The sequence below is a fragment of the Grammomys surdaster genome, unplaced genomic scaffold (genome assembly GCF_004785775.1).
Source record: "Grammomys surdaster isolate TR1022 unplaced genomic scaffold, NIH_TR_1.0 126278, whole genome shotgun sequence".
NCBI lineage: Eukaryota > Metazoa > Chordata > Mammalia > Rodentia > Muridae > Grammomys > Grammomys surdaster.
The window spans coordinates 5,017,104-5,030,337 of NW_021621078.1; the positions used below are offsets into that span (position 1 = coordinate 5,017,104).

At 47.6% G+C, this 13,234-nt stretch overlaps 1 protein-coding gene across 1 annotated transcript in view; it reads left to right on the forward strand.

The window, feature by feature from the left end:
- Nucleotides 1-2,359: 2,359 nt before the first annotated feature.
- Pipox (pipecolic acid and sarcosine oxidase) overlaps nucleotides 2,360-13,234 on the forward strand; it is a 13,941-nt gene continuing 3,066 nt past the window's right edge. The window contains exons 1-3 of the mRNA XM_028759404.1: nucleotides 2,360-2,551; nucleotides 4,607-4,755; nucleotides 12,621-12,834. Coding sequence (XP_028615237.1) covers nucleotides 2,438-2,551; nucleotides 4,607-4,755; nucleotides 12,621-12,834 — 477 coding nt within the window. The 5' untranslated portion in view covers nucleotides 2,360-2,437. The remainder of the gene's footprint in view (nucleotides 2,552-4,606; nucleotides 4,756-12,620; nucleotides 12,835-13,234) is intronic.

Consider the following 13,234-nt stretch of genomic DNA (forward strand, 5'->3'; position numbering starts at 1 on the left):
GAATTGCCACCTGCAACACAGACAACATAATAAGGTTGTATCATTTTTATTTTTGTTTATTTAATAGACACATAATAGTACCTTCGAGTTATTTAATCCCCTTCTCTTCGCCGGCTGGTGAGACTGGGCACACTTCCATGCAAGGATTTATTGCCTGCTTTTCCTTGCGTGCAAGCTGTTCATCTCCGCTGACATCTTATCACAAGAAATCCAGGGGCTGATCTTATAATATATTTCTATCAAGCCCTTACACACTCAGGGTACCATATTTTTCTTGGTTTTATCTGCTATTATTTTACTGTAAGAGATCTGTCCAGAGATGAGGCAGATGTTATCCTGTCCTCTGTGGGGTCGGGGGATGGAACGCAGTGACCTTTAGACTCTGTTTTTTTCCTCCCTCAGAAGGAAAGGCCAGTCAAAAGATGGCTAGTTGCTAAGGCTACTCTGGGGGTTGTCCATGGACTAGACATGTTGCTGGGGCTTCCGTCAGCCACTGTACTGAGGTGGGACAACTCCCTGCACGCATGTGTGTCCCCCACATCACTATTTTCTCTCTTCCACTGTATGGCCACGAGAAAAACAGCAAAATGTTAAAATCAGAATCATGACTATAATCTCTGATCCTTGGACCAGGCTGTGACTCAGGTGACAGAGTTCTTGCCCTGGGTTTCATCCTCGGCACCATATTAAACCAACGTGATGGTGTAGGTCTATATTCCCAGGAGGCAGGGGCAGAAGAACCAGAAGTTCAAGGTCACCCGCCAATGCAAAGCAGGTTGAAGGCCAGTTAAGCAATGCATGAGACTCTGTATTCAAGAAAGAAAGAAAACACAAGAACAAGTAAGTTTTGGAACAGATAGACCTGGGTTCACGTCTTAGCATCTTGCCAAAACCAGTATTGGACCTTGGACAGATCCTGCCATCTTTGCCTGTTTAGTGGTGTGTTTATGATTATAAACAATCATCCTCAAAAGTTAGTGTCTAAAAGCAGGCATTTTATTTTACTTCATAAAACTGAGGAATGACACAGCTTGGCTGTTGGGGCATGTGACTGGGTCACTCAGTGTTGGTTATTTGGTCTGGACGCAAGGTCCAAAATGGCTTCTCTCTTAGGTGTGACTTTTCTCATCTTCTCTCACAGAGTGACTGGACTTCTAACATGATGGTTCAGGGTCTAAGAATGAGTTCTTCAAGGCAAGAAGAGGATGTTGTCCAAAGGTGTGGGTCAGAAGGAGCGTGGCAGTCACTGTATTCTATTGGGCAAGCATGTGATAGGAAGACCAACAGAGAACTTGAGGCTATCTTTAATCTGCCAAAAAATGAGGATAAAAATACACACACACAAACCCCCCAAGAATTTAATGAGATAATGTATTCAGAGGCAGATTTACCGGGAAGCTAATAAAACTTCAACCATGGGGCTCCCTAATTGAGCGGTCTCTTCGAAGTCCTGCCATCTAATTTTGCATGACTAATTTTTTCTTTTATTTTTCTCTCTTATTTTTAGTGCTGGGTATTGAACCCAGGACCTCGAGCATGCCAAACACAAAAGTCTACTGCTGAGCTATGCCTCCAACTCCCTTTCCCTTTTATCTTAAAATGGACCCCCAAATTGTATAAGAATCAGGACCTGCCAACCCTGGCTCTGTCCCCAGTGCCTGTAACAATACTCATTGAGCCTGCTGCCTGGCACAGAAGGCTTCTTTATACATGGCCCCTATGTGTGCTGGGCTGGCGCCTAGCTCCCTGTGTGCCTGAGGACAAAGTTCTTCCTCTCACTGTCCTTTCTTTCTTTTTTTTTTTTTTTCAGGATCACTTATTCTTCTTTTTCAACATGAAAGTAAAACACACTGAGAATGATTTCATAATCACAAAACTGCCTTCCCAGTTGGCCTCTGCATCTACCCCCTGACCTCGCCACCCACCAGGGAGGAGGGCCAAACCCTGGGCATCCTGCCAAGTTCTTAACTGGCCCTGTAGATCTCTGGAGGAAATCAAGCAGCCAAGAGGAAAGCCAGCAGGGGGAGGCAACATTCACGGTGCCCGGGTTGGTCTAGGAGGCATTGAAATTCCGGGCCGAAGTCCTGAGACAAAGATCATAATGAGACAGGAAGGTGGCATGGGAAGGCGCCCATTTGCATGACAATAATTGAGCCAAGAATAGCAAACTAGAGGGATACAAGGGTGAGGCTGGCAGCTGAGCTGGGCAGAAACCTCACAAACCAGTCTACCCAGCTCTGCTCTGCAGGGGGAGACGGAGGCTGAGCCCTGTGCCAGGCTTTTGGGGGAGGGAAAGAAAGACAAGGACACGACACGGGCCGCAAGGGATTGTGGGAACTGTAGCTTAGCTGGACTTCGCCTTCCTCCTCCCCCTCTAGCCTGGAGGTGGTGCCGTTGTTTGCCTTCTCCTCAGTTCCTCAGTGGGCTTTGTGGCATCATGGCTGCTCAGACATATCTCTGGGATGCTATTGTGATTGGAGCAGGCATCCAGGGCTCCTTTACTACGTACCACCTGGCCAAACACTCCAAGAGGGTCCTCCTGCTGGAACAGGTACACTGTCCCCTCCACCCTTCTGCTGTATAAGACCGCCTCCTCCTCTTTCCTCTCCTAGGGAGGGCTTTCCAGAACTTTCAGGCTATAAGGGAAATGACGTCCAGACGGCCGGACGTCAGGAATTCTGTGCACTTTGTTGCTTTGTAGCCACTTCACGTGGATCTTGACGATTCAAAGAAAACTCCCACATGTTAGTATTAACAGTCTGTCCAGGCCTGGCCTGGGGTACTCAGCCACGAGAAACTGTCTCGAGAGGAAGAGGGGAAGTGTCTCATCCAAGGGGAGCAGTCCTAGAACTAGGTTCAGGGAAGAACAGGGTTTGCTCTAGCTCAAGGTATCTTTCCTGGGACCATGTGGACTCTGGTCAGAGGGGGATGGGGAAGCTTACCAGTTCTATGCTAGGCTAGTGAGCATGGAACCTGCAGACATCTGAGCGAGTCACGGCACCAATGAAAGGATGAAAACCAATGGTGGAAGGGGATGTCTCAGCGGGCCCATGCCGAGGCATCCCTTCCATCTGAGGGACCAGCCACACGACGGTATAGCATAGAATAGAGTTTATTCAGGGCATGGGGAGGGGAGCCAGGAGGGTAGTAGAGGCAGAGAGAGAGAGCAGAGAAGTAGAAGCCGGCCATGACCACATGGAGAGAGGAGGAAAGGAAGTGGGGAGGGGAGACGGCAACCTGCAGGCACGAAAGTAAGGGGGCAAGAGAGAGTAAGAGAGAGAGGAGGGGGCAGGCAGCCCCTTTTATAGAGGGCAAGCCTACCTGCCTGTTGCCAGGTAACTGCCGGGAGGAGCATACTTGGCTGCTGCCAGGTAACTGTGGAGGTGGAGTTTAGACAGAATACTAACACCATCTCAAGTCCACCTCGAGGTCTCTTGGTATATTCTTTTCAAGCCTCTTAGTTCTTGCTCCTGATCAAGAAGTGCCCCACCTCTTTTCATTCTTGCTACCCTCTCTTGTCTTTGCCCAAATGGTTGATCCAACCAGAAAAAGAATCAGTTCTGCTCTGGGTAACCTTAAATAAAAACAGTTTCGCCTAGAGGCAAAAGCTGATGTACCAGCTTTGGAGGAAGCTGCATTTTCTCAGCCGCTTCTTCCAGAACCTAGCAGGAGCTACTGTTGATTCTGCCACCTTTGGGTAACAGCGACCTCCTCACTTGATGATGCCTGAGAACTAAGACACAGGTCTTCTCTTCCTTAAAGGAAAAGTGGTCACATGACTGCTGCGAATGAGGGTGGCACTGGGACCCTGCAGAGCCCCTTGGGGTGGGTCAAGTTGAGTTTTCTACCTCACTGGTTTCTTCCTTTCCATTCTGCTTTGCAGCAATCCAAGGTGGTTACCACTTCCTGGAATAGTTAGAAATTTTCTTCAATTCCTCTGTCTGTTTGCCCAAAGCCCAAGGGATTCCTGTTAGAACCTGCAGGAAAACCTCCATCTTGTTTCACCCCGCCCCCAATCCCAAGATTGCTCCCTTATCCTGAGTACCTGAAGGCTCAGTGAGATGACATCCTTTTCCTGATCCGTAAAACCAAGGGGCTAGATTTGCATAATTTGGAAGATTCTTTCTGACTCTGCTGTGTGAATACAGTGGAATAATAGAAGGATGGATGGCTGTGAGGGCTATTTACAAAAGGAAAAACTTAGTCACTGCTGAGGCACTGCTAACCCGAATGCCTGGCCAGTCAGCAAGCTGCAAGGAGACCTGGAAGGACTGTATAGAAATATTTGAAAATATCTAGGCCTGGCGATGAGGGACTGAAAATCCTAGTTGCTCAGGAGACTGACGCAGGGGGATTGCAAGTTTAAGGCCTGCCTGCCTGGGCTACATAACAAGACAATGTCTCAAATAAGAAATAAAAAGAGGTCTAGGGCGATAGCTCACCTGCAGGGCACTTACGTGCCTCATGTGTGCAAGGCCAGAGGTTCAACCCCCGGGACCAGAAAGGAAGGAACCATTTATAGCATGAGATGGCTCCACATGGACAAAGGGAAAGGCTGAGCCAAAGGGTAGTGGCTTCCATTGTCTTTCTTGTCCCCTGCTTCTAGTTCTTTCTTCCCCATTCCCGAGGAAGCTCACATGGACAGAGCCGCATAATCAGAAAGGCTTATTCAGATGATTTCTACACAAGGATGATGAAGGAATGTTATCAGACATGGGCTCAGCTGGAACGTGAAGCTGGAACCCAATTGTACAGGTAGGCAAGGGACCAGGCACTTAGGGGATCCACTCCTCCAGGTGCTTTGAATGTATAAAGTGTGTACTTGAAATGCAACAGGAGGGACACGGGCCCAGGAGGGAGGCGCCCATGTGCAGGCCTTCCTCTCACCGCCATTGTCTCTCCACCAACGCTGCTGACCTCTGCCCCAGCTAGGAGTTTCAGGCCTGGTTAGACCCTGTAGCCAAGACTCGTACAGGTTGTGTTCTGAAAACTTAGAGAAACACCATGGACAGGTATCTAGAGCAAGCCTGCATGGAGCCTTCCCAAGTCATCTTACAGGGCCTGAGTCAAAAATCTATATTCTTACTCATGTCCTAACTTAAAAAAATGTTTATGTATATTGTATGTGTATGGATGTTTGCATGTGCAACTACATGTGTGCCTGGTGCCTGGTGCTCAGAGAAGTCAAAAGAGAGTATCAGACCTTGGAACTGGTCTTACATGTGAGTTGTCATGTGGGTCCTGGGAATTGAACCTGGATCTTCTGCAAGAGCAACAAATACTCTTAACCACTGAGCCATCTCTCCTGCCTCCTTTTATGCTGTACCCTCACCCCCAAAACATCTCTACAAATGCATTTTATTAATATACTATCTCCTGGGAACAAAATCAGGCTGTTCCAGGGGCCTGACTGTTTGCCAGGAAGTGACCGTGCGGCAGCTCCCTGTTGCCCTCTGGTTCTCTCGAACCCTTAGGGTTCCTCTGACAATGGCCTTTCCTGTACTCCTAGGGAAGGAAGCAGAAACCACTCGTGGGTCCCCCTTTTACGCCTCTGAACTCTAAACTGAACCTCCTTTACATAACCCTGGCTCTGCCCTACAGGGCGGCAGTTATTTTAATGCCTGTGAACCAAGAGGTTACTGTTCTGTTACAAAAACACCATTAACTTAAGAACAAAGTGAAATCCATTATGCAAATACAGCCAGGGCAGCTAATTAAGGATTTATTCAGAGACAGCTAATACACCCAGCACCCAAATAAAGGAGAGTGTCTTTCTGAGGAGCGGCCTGGCAAAGGGACTCTTCTCTGACTGCTGGCTGTGAGTATGGCTGAGCATTGTAAGGTAGGAGATGAACCTGAACCTTGAAGAGCAGAAGTCTGTCCAGCAAATGTTGACAGACAGGCAACCATGAGAGGTCTGGTGTCACACAGTTTGGGTTTACTTCCTGACTCAACTCCTACCAGTTATGTGGTTGGAATCTCTGTACCTCATAGGGATTTTTGAAGGTTAAATAAGACTTTGGAAAATACTTGTCACAGTACTGGTACCTTTGAATCTTGGAGGTCTCTCCCTGCTATCCTGGGTCTGTTGGGCTGCAGAGGAGGAAGATCAAGAGGAAACAAAAGGGAGGCACCAAGGACATTGGGGATGTAGCTCAGTTGGTAGAGTGGTTGCCTAGCTTGCATGAGGCCCTGGGTTCGGTCCTTAGCACCCCATGACACTGGGCATGGTGGTGCACTCCTGCAATCCCAACACCTGGGACACAGAGGCTGGAGGAATGGTACAGTGACTAAAAGAGCTGCACAAACGTAAGATCCAGGGTTTGGATGCCTGCATCCATTGTATCAAAATCCAAAGATGAGAAATGCATGCAAGCATCTCAGGATCCCAAGCATCTGAGGAAGGGCTGTTCACTCCACATGTACAGCTCACTTAGTTTGCTCCATAGTTTTGTTTTTTAAAAGACTTACTTTATGTATGTGAGTATATTGTTGCTGTCTTCAGACACACCAGAAGAGGGGACTGGATCCCATTACAGATGGTTGTGAGCCATGTGGTTGCTGGGAATTGAATTCAAGACCTCTAGGAAGAGCAGCCAGTGCTCTCTCCCCTCCCTCTCCCCTTCTCTCCCTCCTCTTCCTCTCCTCCCCCTCTCCTTCTCCCTGTCTCTCCTATCCCCTTCCTTCTTCCCCACTTCCTCCTCCTCCTCCTCCTCCTCTGAGTTGTTTTTACAAGTTCTCTTTGTGTTACCCAGTCTGACCTCAAACTCCAGGTCCTATCGACTCCTCAGTCTCTGTGGTACCGGGGACTGCAGGCGTGTGCCACCACCAGCTGTGTAGCAGTCATAATGTGTTACTGTAAATCACTGAATTACTACACTCTCGATTTGGAACAGGGGTCAGCCGACTTGTTCTGTAAGCCACACAGGAAGTGTGTTAGGCTTCTCGGGCCATATGGTCTCTTGCAAATATTCAAGTCTGCCATTGTAGTGCGAAAGCAGCCAAAGATGCAAATAAATGAGCTGGATGTGTTCCAGTAAAACTTTATTTCTAAAAAAAAAAAAAATTACTTTATTTCAAGACATTGAAATCTGAATTTCATGCTATTTCCTTGTGCTTTTTAAAGGTTTATTTTTTAAAATTTTTTAAAAACGTATTTCTTAGCCAGGCAGTGGTGGCGTACGCCTTTAGTCCCAGCACTTGAAAGGCAGAGGCAGGCGGATTTCTGAGTTCGAGGCCAGCCTGGTCTATAGAGTGAGTTCCAGGACAGCCAGGGCTACACAAAGAAACCCTGCCTCGAAAAACAAAACAAACAAACAAACAAATAAAAACAAAAACTTGTTTCTTTTTATTTTATGTGTTTGAGTATTTTGCCTGCATAGATATGTGTACAACTCATACATGCCTGCTGCCCTTGGAGGTACCAGAAGGAATTTGATCCTTGAAATGGATTTACAAAGACCTGTGAGCTGTGCTGAGAGCTGAACCCAGACCTTCTGTAAGAGCAGTAAGCACTCTTAACAGCTGAGCCGTCGCTCCCAGCCTGTTTTTAATTTTTTTATATGTATGAGTATTTTTGTTTGTTTGTTTGAGACAGGGTTTCTCTGTGTAGCCCTGGCTGTCCTGAAACTCACTCTGTAGATCAGGCTGGCCTCGAACTCAGAAATCCGCCTGCCTCTGACTCCCAAGTGCTGGGATTAAAGGCGTACACCACTACTGCCCTGCTTTTTTTTTTTTTTTTTTTGATGTATGAGTATTTTATCTGCATATATGGATGTGTACCGTGTATCTGGTGCCCGTGGAGGTCTGAAGGGGGTGTCATATCCCCAAGAACAGGAGTTATAGACAGTTATTTGCCATCATGTGAGTGCTGGGAACCAAACCTGGGGCTTCAGCAAGAGCAGCCAGTGCTCTTAGCCGCTGAGCCATCTCTCCACCTACCCTCCTTTTAGAGACAAGATTTTATTTTGTAGCTGGCCATGGAAGCACTAAGTAGCCCAGACTGACTTCAAACGTGAGATCTCCCTGCTTTACCTCCGGAGCACCTTCTGGGCCTGGGCTACCACCCTGCTCAATATTTGTGCATCTTGCAATAGTATTCTGCTTTAGATTTCTAAAAATCTACCATTTAAAAAAGAAAGAAAGAAAGAAAGAAAGAAAGAAAGAAAGAAAGAAAGAAAGAAAAAAAGAAAGAAAGAAAGAGAGAGAAACCATCTTAACCTGTGGATTAAATAGACAAGAAGCTAGATCTGGTCCAAACTGGCTACGCTGACAATGCTTACCTTCAAACAAATTCAGGCCTAAGTAATCCCAGGCTTGAAAAGTGCTCCTGTGCAATATGCCATAACCTGTGTGGAAAGAGCACTCTGATGTCTCACAGCTCCAATTAAGAAAAATGAAGAGTAATGTGAATGTGCTTTAAAACCTTAAAGCACGATAGAGTGCTAAGTATTATTATTGTCGTTGGTGTTATTCTGTCATTAACAACTCCTTTCTTACGGCTACCCTAATTTACTCACATGTACTAGATTTTTTTATTATTATTATTCATTTTACTGAGTAGGATGCCATACAGATAGATATTCCCACTCTCTGAATGGAATCTGAATACAGTCTCCACCTTTGGGCTGAATGCCATCCAAATTGCCTTAGCTTTGCTCTTAATTTTGATTTTCTAAATGATTTCATCATCTTTGTCATTCTTGCTTCTCTCTGGATCCTTCACGACACACCGGCATAATGCCGTAAGACAAATGATAGAAATGAGCATATTTAATGTCATCTGATGATGATTTGAAAAAACCGCAAAAACCTTTCAGAGCCAGCAGTGGGGGAGGTTGCCCAGGTCTTCTGTTCTGCTTCCTGTGACAGCGCATACGAAACACGGGTGGGCTCAGGTTATTTGCATATATTCTGGGAACAGACAATGACACGTGTCAGATCACAAGGCCTGAGTCTTTTGTGATGTGTACAGCCGGGATGCTGGTACCAACAGAAAAGCCAGGCTGTGAGACCATCTCTCTCCTGCCCCGCCCGCCTTCTCCCTTTGAGTTCTACTATCCAGCTCCTGACCCGGGCTGCCCCTGCTTCACTGACAATATCAGACAAGATCACAGCCGTAGGCAGTACAGCTGCTGGCAGAACCTGGTGGCCCCCTCCGCAGCTGCTGCTTCCTGTGCCTGCGAAGTGTCTGGCTTGTCAGCCACATCCCCTCCCTGGAGCAATCTTTGTTAACCAATTCCACCTCGGCCCACTGAGCGGAAGATGAAATACAGAGAACTGTTCCCAAACCTACAAAGACAGCAGCCATTACCAAGGCCCTTCCCCAAGGTGATGCTGAAAGCTGGCTCACCTGGTACTTTGAACTGTAGCAAAGAGAAAGACAGCCAGAGCCCCGAGGTGGGAAATGGAACCTCCCTGCTCTCCTCTCCCCGCTGACCCCTAGCCCTATTTTAGTAACAGCTGGAGATTCCTGATCGGTCACCAGCTCCTATGGTACATGGCCCACAGAGGCATCAGCAATCCAGAGGGTTCTTTGGTGGCCTCTTTTCAGTGCTGGAGCAAAGTGGGCCATGGGGAAGGTGTAGTCCATACTCCCTATTAAGGTGATGGACATTCTGGGAGGTGGGAGTTGCAAAGTTGCTAGGGTTCCCTGGTAACCCTCGGGTTTCAGTCTGCCTTCTCTAGACCAGCCCTGATTATTCATTTCTTAGTTTTCCCCCCTCTCTATGGAACGACTTTTATCCCTGTCACCTTTTTTCTTAAACTTTGCAGCTTGGGTCTGAGTTAAAAAAAGAAAAGAAGAGAAGAGGGGGTCCCTAAGCACAGGCATAAGAAACTGATGCAGAATCAGTAGTCTATTTATTGGGATCCAGGAAAAACCATTAAGAAAATAAGCACTTAAATGATTTTCAATCTGTCTGTGGAAGTCATCTGTCTTCATACTGGGGGAAAGGCCTGGTCTCCGATCCTGGTTTTGATGGACTGATTTCCAATTCTCTGAGCATTTCCCACAGGAACCCCTCACCTGTCTCCCATAATGATGGGCCTCTGCATTTCCAGGCGGTGTTTTACATTTATTTCCGATTTGCTCATAATGGTCAAAAAAAAAAATCTCCCTCCAATCCAAGGCATTTCTCCAACGGTGCACGGTTTCCCTCAGGCCAAATAGCTCAGCTGTGATCCACGGAAAATGAGAATTTCCCAAACACATCTTCGGACTTGGGGAGGGTCTAGCATCACAGATTCAGATGGAAAATTTCCCACTGTTAGATCAATATCTGGGCTAAGAAATAAATGCCACAGGGGCAGAGAGCTGGAGCAAAATGATTACAATTACATTCAGCAGAATCAGCTCAGTGATTACTTCTAGGGTTGGGGAGCTCTGGCTCCATCCACCACAGGACAGCTTGGGAATTAGAACATCACTCAGCATTTCATAATTCGACAGATTTGCCCGTTGTCTTGGCACAAATTCATTTTTCCCCACACAATACGTTTCTGTAAATGGAGTTCTATTCAAGGAAAGAAGGAAGGTAGGAAGGAAGGCCAGGCAGAAGAAGGCAAGCTAAGCCAGAGTACAGGAGAGACCAATGCTGTGATGTTGCGTGCAGAGCTTATGAGACACTCTGTGGGATTTCTGGACCAGAGAGCTGACATTTGTCTGCCTAGAAGAGCTGTAAGCCATATCCTTCCCAATTCTTCTTAGCCTGGAGCCCATTAGGTAAAAAGGTTCAGGAGCACCTGAGTAGGGGCAGCTGTACATGCCTGAAATCTAACACTTGGGAGACCATGGGAGAAAGTCCCTTTCTTAAGAAAACAAAAACAAAAAACACATACATCGGAGTTGGGTGTGGCTTGCCTGGTGAGGTATTTATTTGCCTACTGTGTTGGAATCCCTGGGTTCCACCTCCAGCATCATAAACCAACTATAAAACCATGGGTGCTTCTTTTCTTTTTGGAGATGCTGGGATGGGATCCAGGCCCTTGTGCTTGGGTCTGAGCTAGGCAAATGCCCTCCACAAAGGTACACCCTCTAGCCTTTGGGGTGGCTTCCTGATGATCTTGTTGACCAAGAAGTTGAAGAGGTAAATTTTCATGACTTAAGAACTAATCTGAAGTTCTTTTGGGAGGCTACAGAAAGGAGACTGGCTCCTGGCTGGGGATTCTGCCTCGGCTAGCCTAAGCTGAGCTTTGAAGAGGCAGAGCTGGCGTCACTATCTCACCATGAATGCCGGGTAGGCGGGGGCCATGGCGAATGGATTGGGCACGCTGCGCGGCTCTGTGTACTGACACCGGCCCCCAGGCCCACTGCATCCCTACCCCCTCCCAGTCTTCCCTTTAATCCCCACGACCAGATAATGTGGGATTTGGAAGCATGTAATATCCATGAGACTCCATTATAGGCTATTACGAGCTTTATATGCAGTACCTGGGGGATGTAGCAGGCTGCTGCTGGGCTGTGGAGCTGCTGACGCCAAGAGAGAACCTAGGAACCGTCCCAAGGGCCAGAGGCACCTTTCCATTGTTTAGCTAGCTCTCCGCAAAAAGGGACTCTGGTCTATTACAGAAGAGGGGCAGGGAGCATCAAAGGGAAACTGCTCGTTCCCTCACAGAGTAAGACGGATCAGAGAAGTCTAGGGAGACTCTGAGTTTATTGCTGGAGCTCTATGCACCAATCTGTGGTTTTGCTTGTGTATGAATATGCCATCATGTCTGCGTGACCTTCTGGAGCGCTGCAGGCTTGATATTCCTGTCCCCCATCGACTTAGTGCAACCCCAGGCATTGTGACAACCACAAAACATCTTGTATCGCCACTGACCTGAAGGGAGTCCTGGGTTTCAGAGGAGGAATTTGGGCCTTGGAGTAGTGAGTCACCAGTCAAAGTCACACCAAGGTGACACCCGGATTAGAAGCAAAACCAGATCTCCTTTTCCCTGAAATAAGAAGAAGCAATGAGGCAGGCAAATGCACAAGGTCAAAGCAGTGTATGATAGGAAGAGGGGTGGGGTGGGGGTGCGGTAGGGGGAGAAGCCAGAGTGATGACTGGGATGTTAAGAATGCATACCGTTCTTCCAGACATCTGAGTCCCATTCTCAGCAACCATGTTGGGTGGTTCACAGCTGCCTGTATTCCAGCTCCTGAGGATCTGATACCACTAGCTTCTGTGGGCCCTTGCACTCATGTGCCCACACGCATACTTAATTTTAAAAAATGTATTATAAAAATAAATCTTTGAAAAGTAAGGTAGTTGGGGGGGAGGAGGAAAAAGAAATGGGGGAATCGGTAGACTAGTACAGAGGGGTAAGGAATCATGTCTCAGTGGACACCTGCTATTTTGTTTGACATTTCCAAGGTGTAAGAAAGGTCGTGGGGACTTAGGACCTCTGCTGTCCAGAACTGGAATGGGGAACAAGCGACAGTGAGTGTCAGCGTAGGACTTGGGAATGGCCTGGAAACCAGCCAGAGAATGCCAAGATTCCAAAATGGAGTCTAGATGCTCTGAACGTTAGACAGAGTTGCAACTGCTGTAGACATGAGTCTCCCACTGAGGAGTCAGACTAGGCGGCCAGGGCCACGACAAATCCCTTCACCCACCTGGCCTTTTCTTTTGACACAGGCAAACTGAGCTCTTGCTTCTGGGAAAAAAGGAAAATCCAGAATTAAAGACAATCCAGGCCACTCTGTCTAGGGAGGGGATTGACCATGAGTGTCTTTCATCAGTGGATTTAAAGCAACGTTTTCCAAACATCCAGTTCACTGAGGGAGAAGTGGGGCTCGTGGAAAAGTCTGGAGGTGTCCTCTATGCAGACAAGGCCCTCAGAGCCCTCCAGGTGAGACTATGCAGACCGGGGCAATGCAGTGACTTTCTCTGGGCATGCTGGCCCCTAGTCAGGCAGCCCCGGCCCATGTCGGTATAAAGGTCTTTGTTCACTTTGACTTTGGTCCTGCCTTTTTTTTTTTTGTTTGTTTTTTGTTTTTCGAGACAGGGTTTCTCTGTGTTGCCCTGGCTGTCCTGCTGTCCTGGAACTAACTCTATAGGCCAGGCTGGCCTTGAACTCAGAAATCCGCCTGCCTCTGCTTCCCAAGTGCTGGGATTAAAGGCATGCACCACCACTGCCCGGCTGGTCCTGACTTTTAAGACAGGGCTCTCTCTCTCTCTCTCTCTCTCTCTCTCTCTCTCTCTCTCTCTCTCTCTCCCTTTCTCCCTCCCTCCCTCCCTCCCTCCCTCCC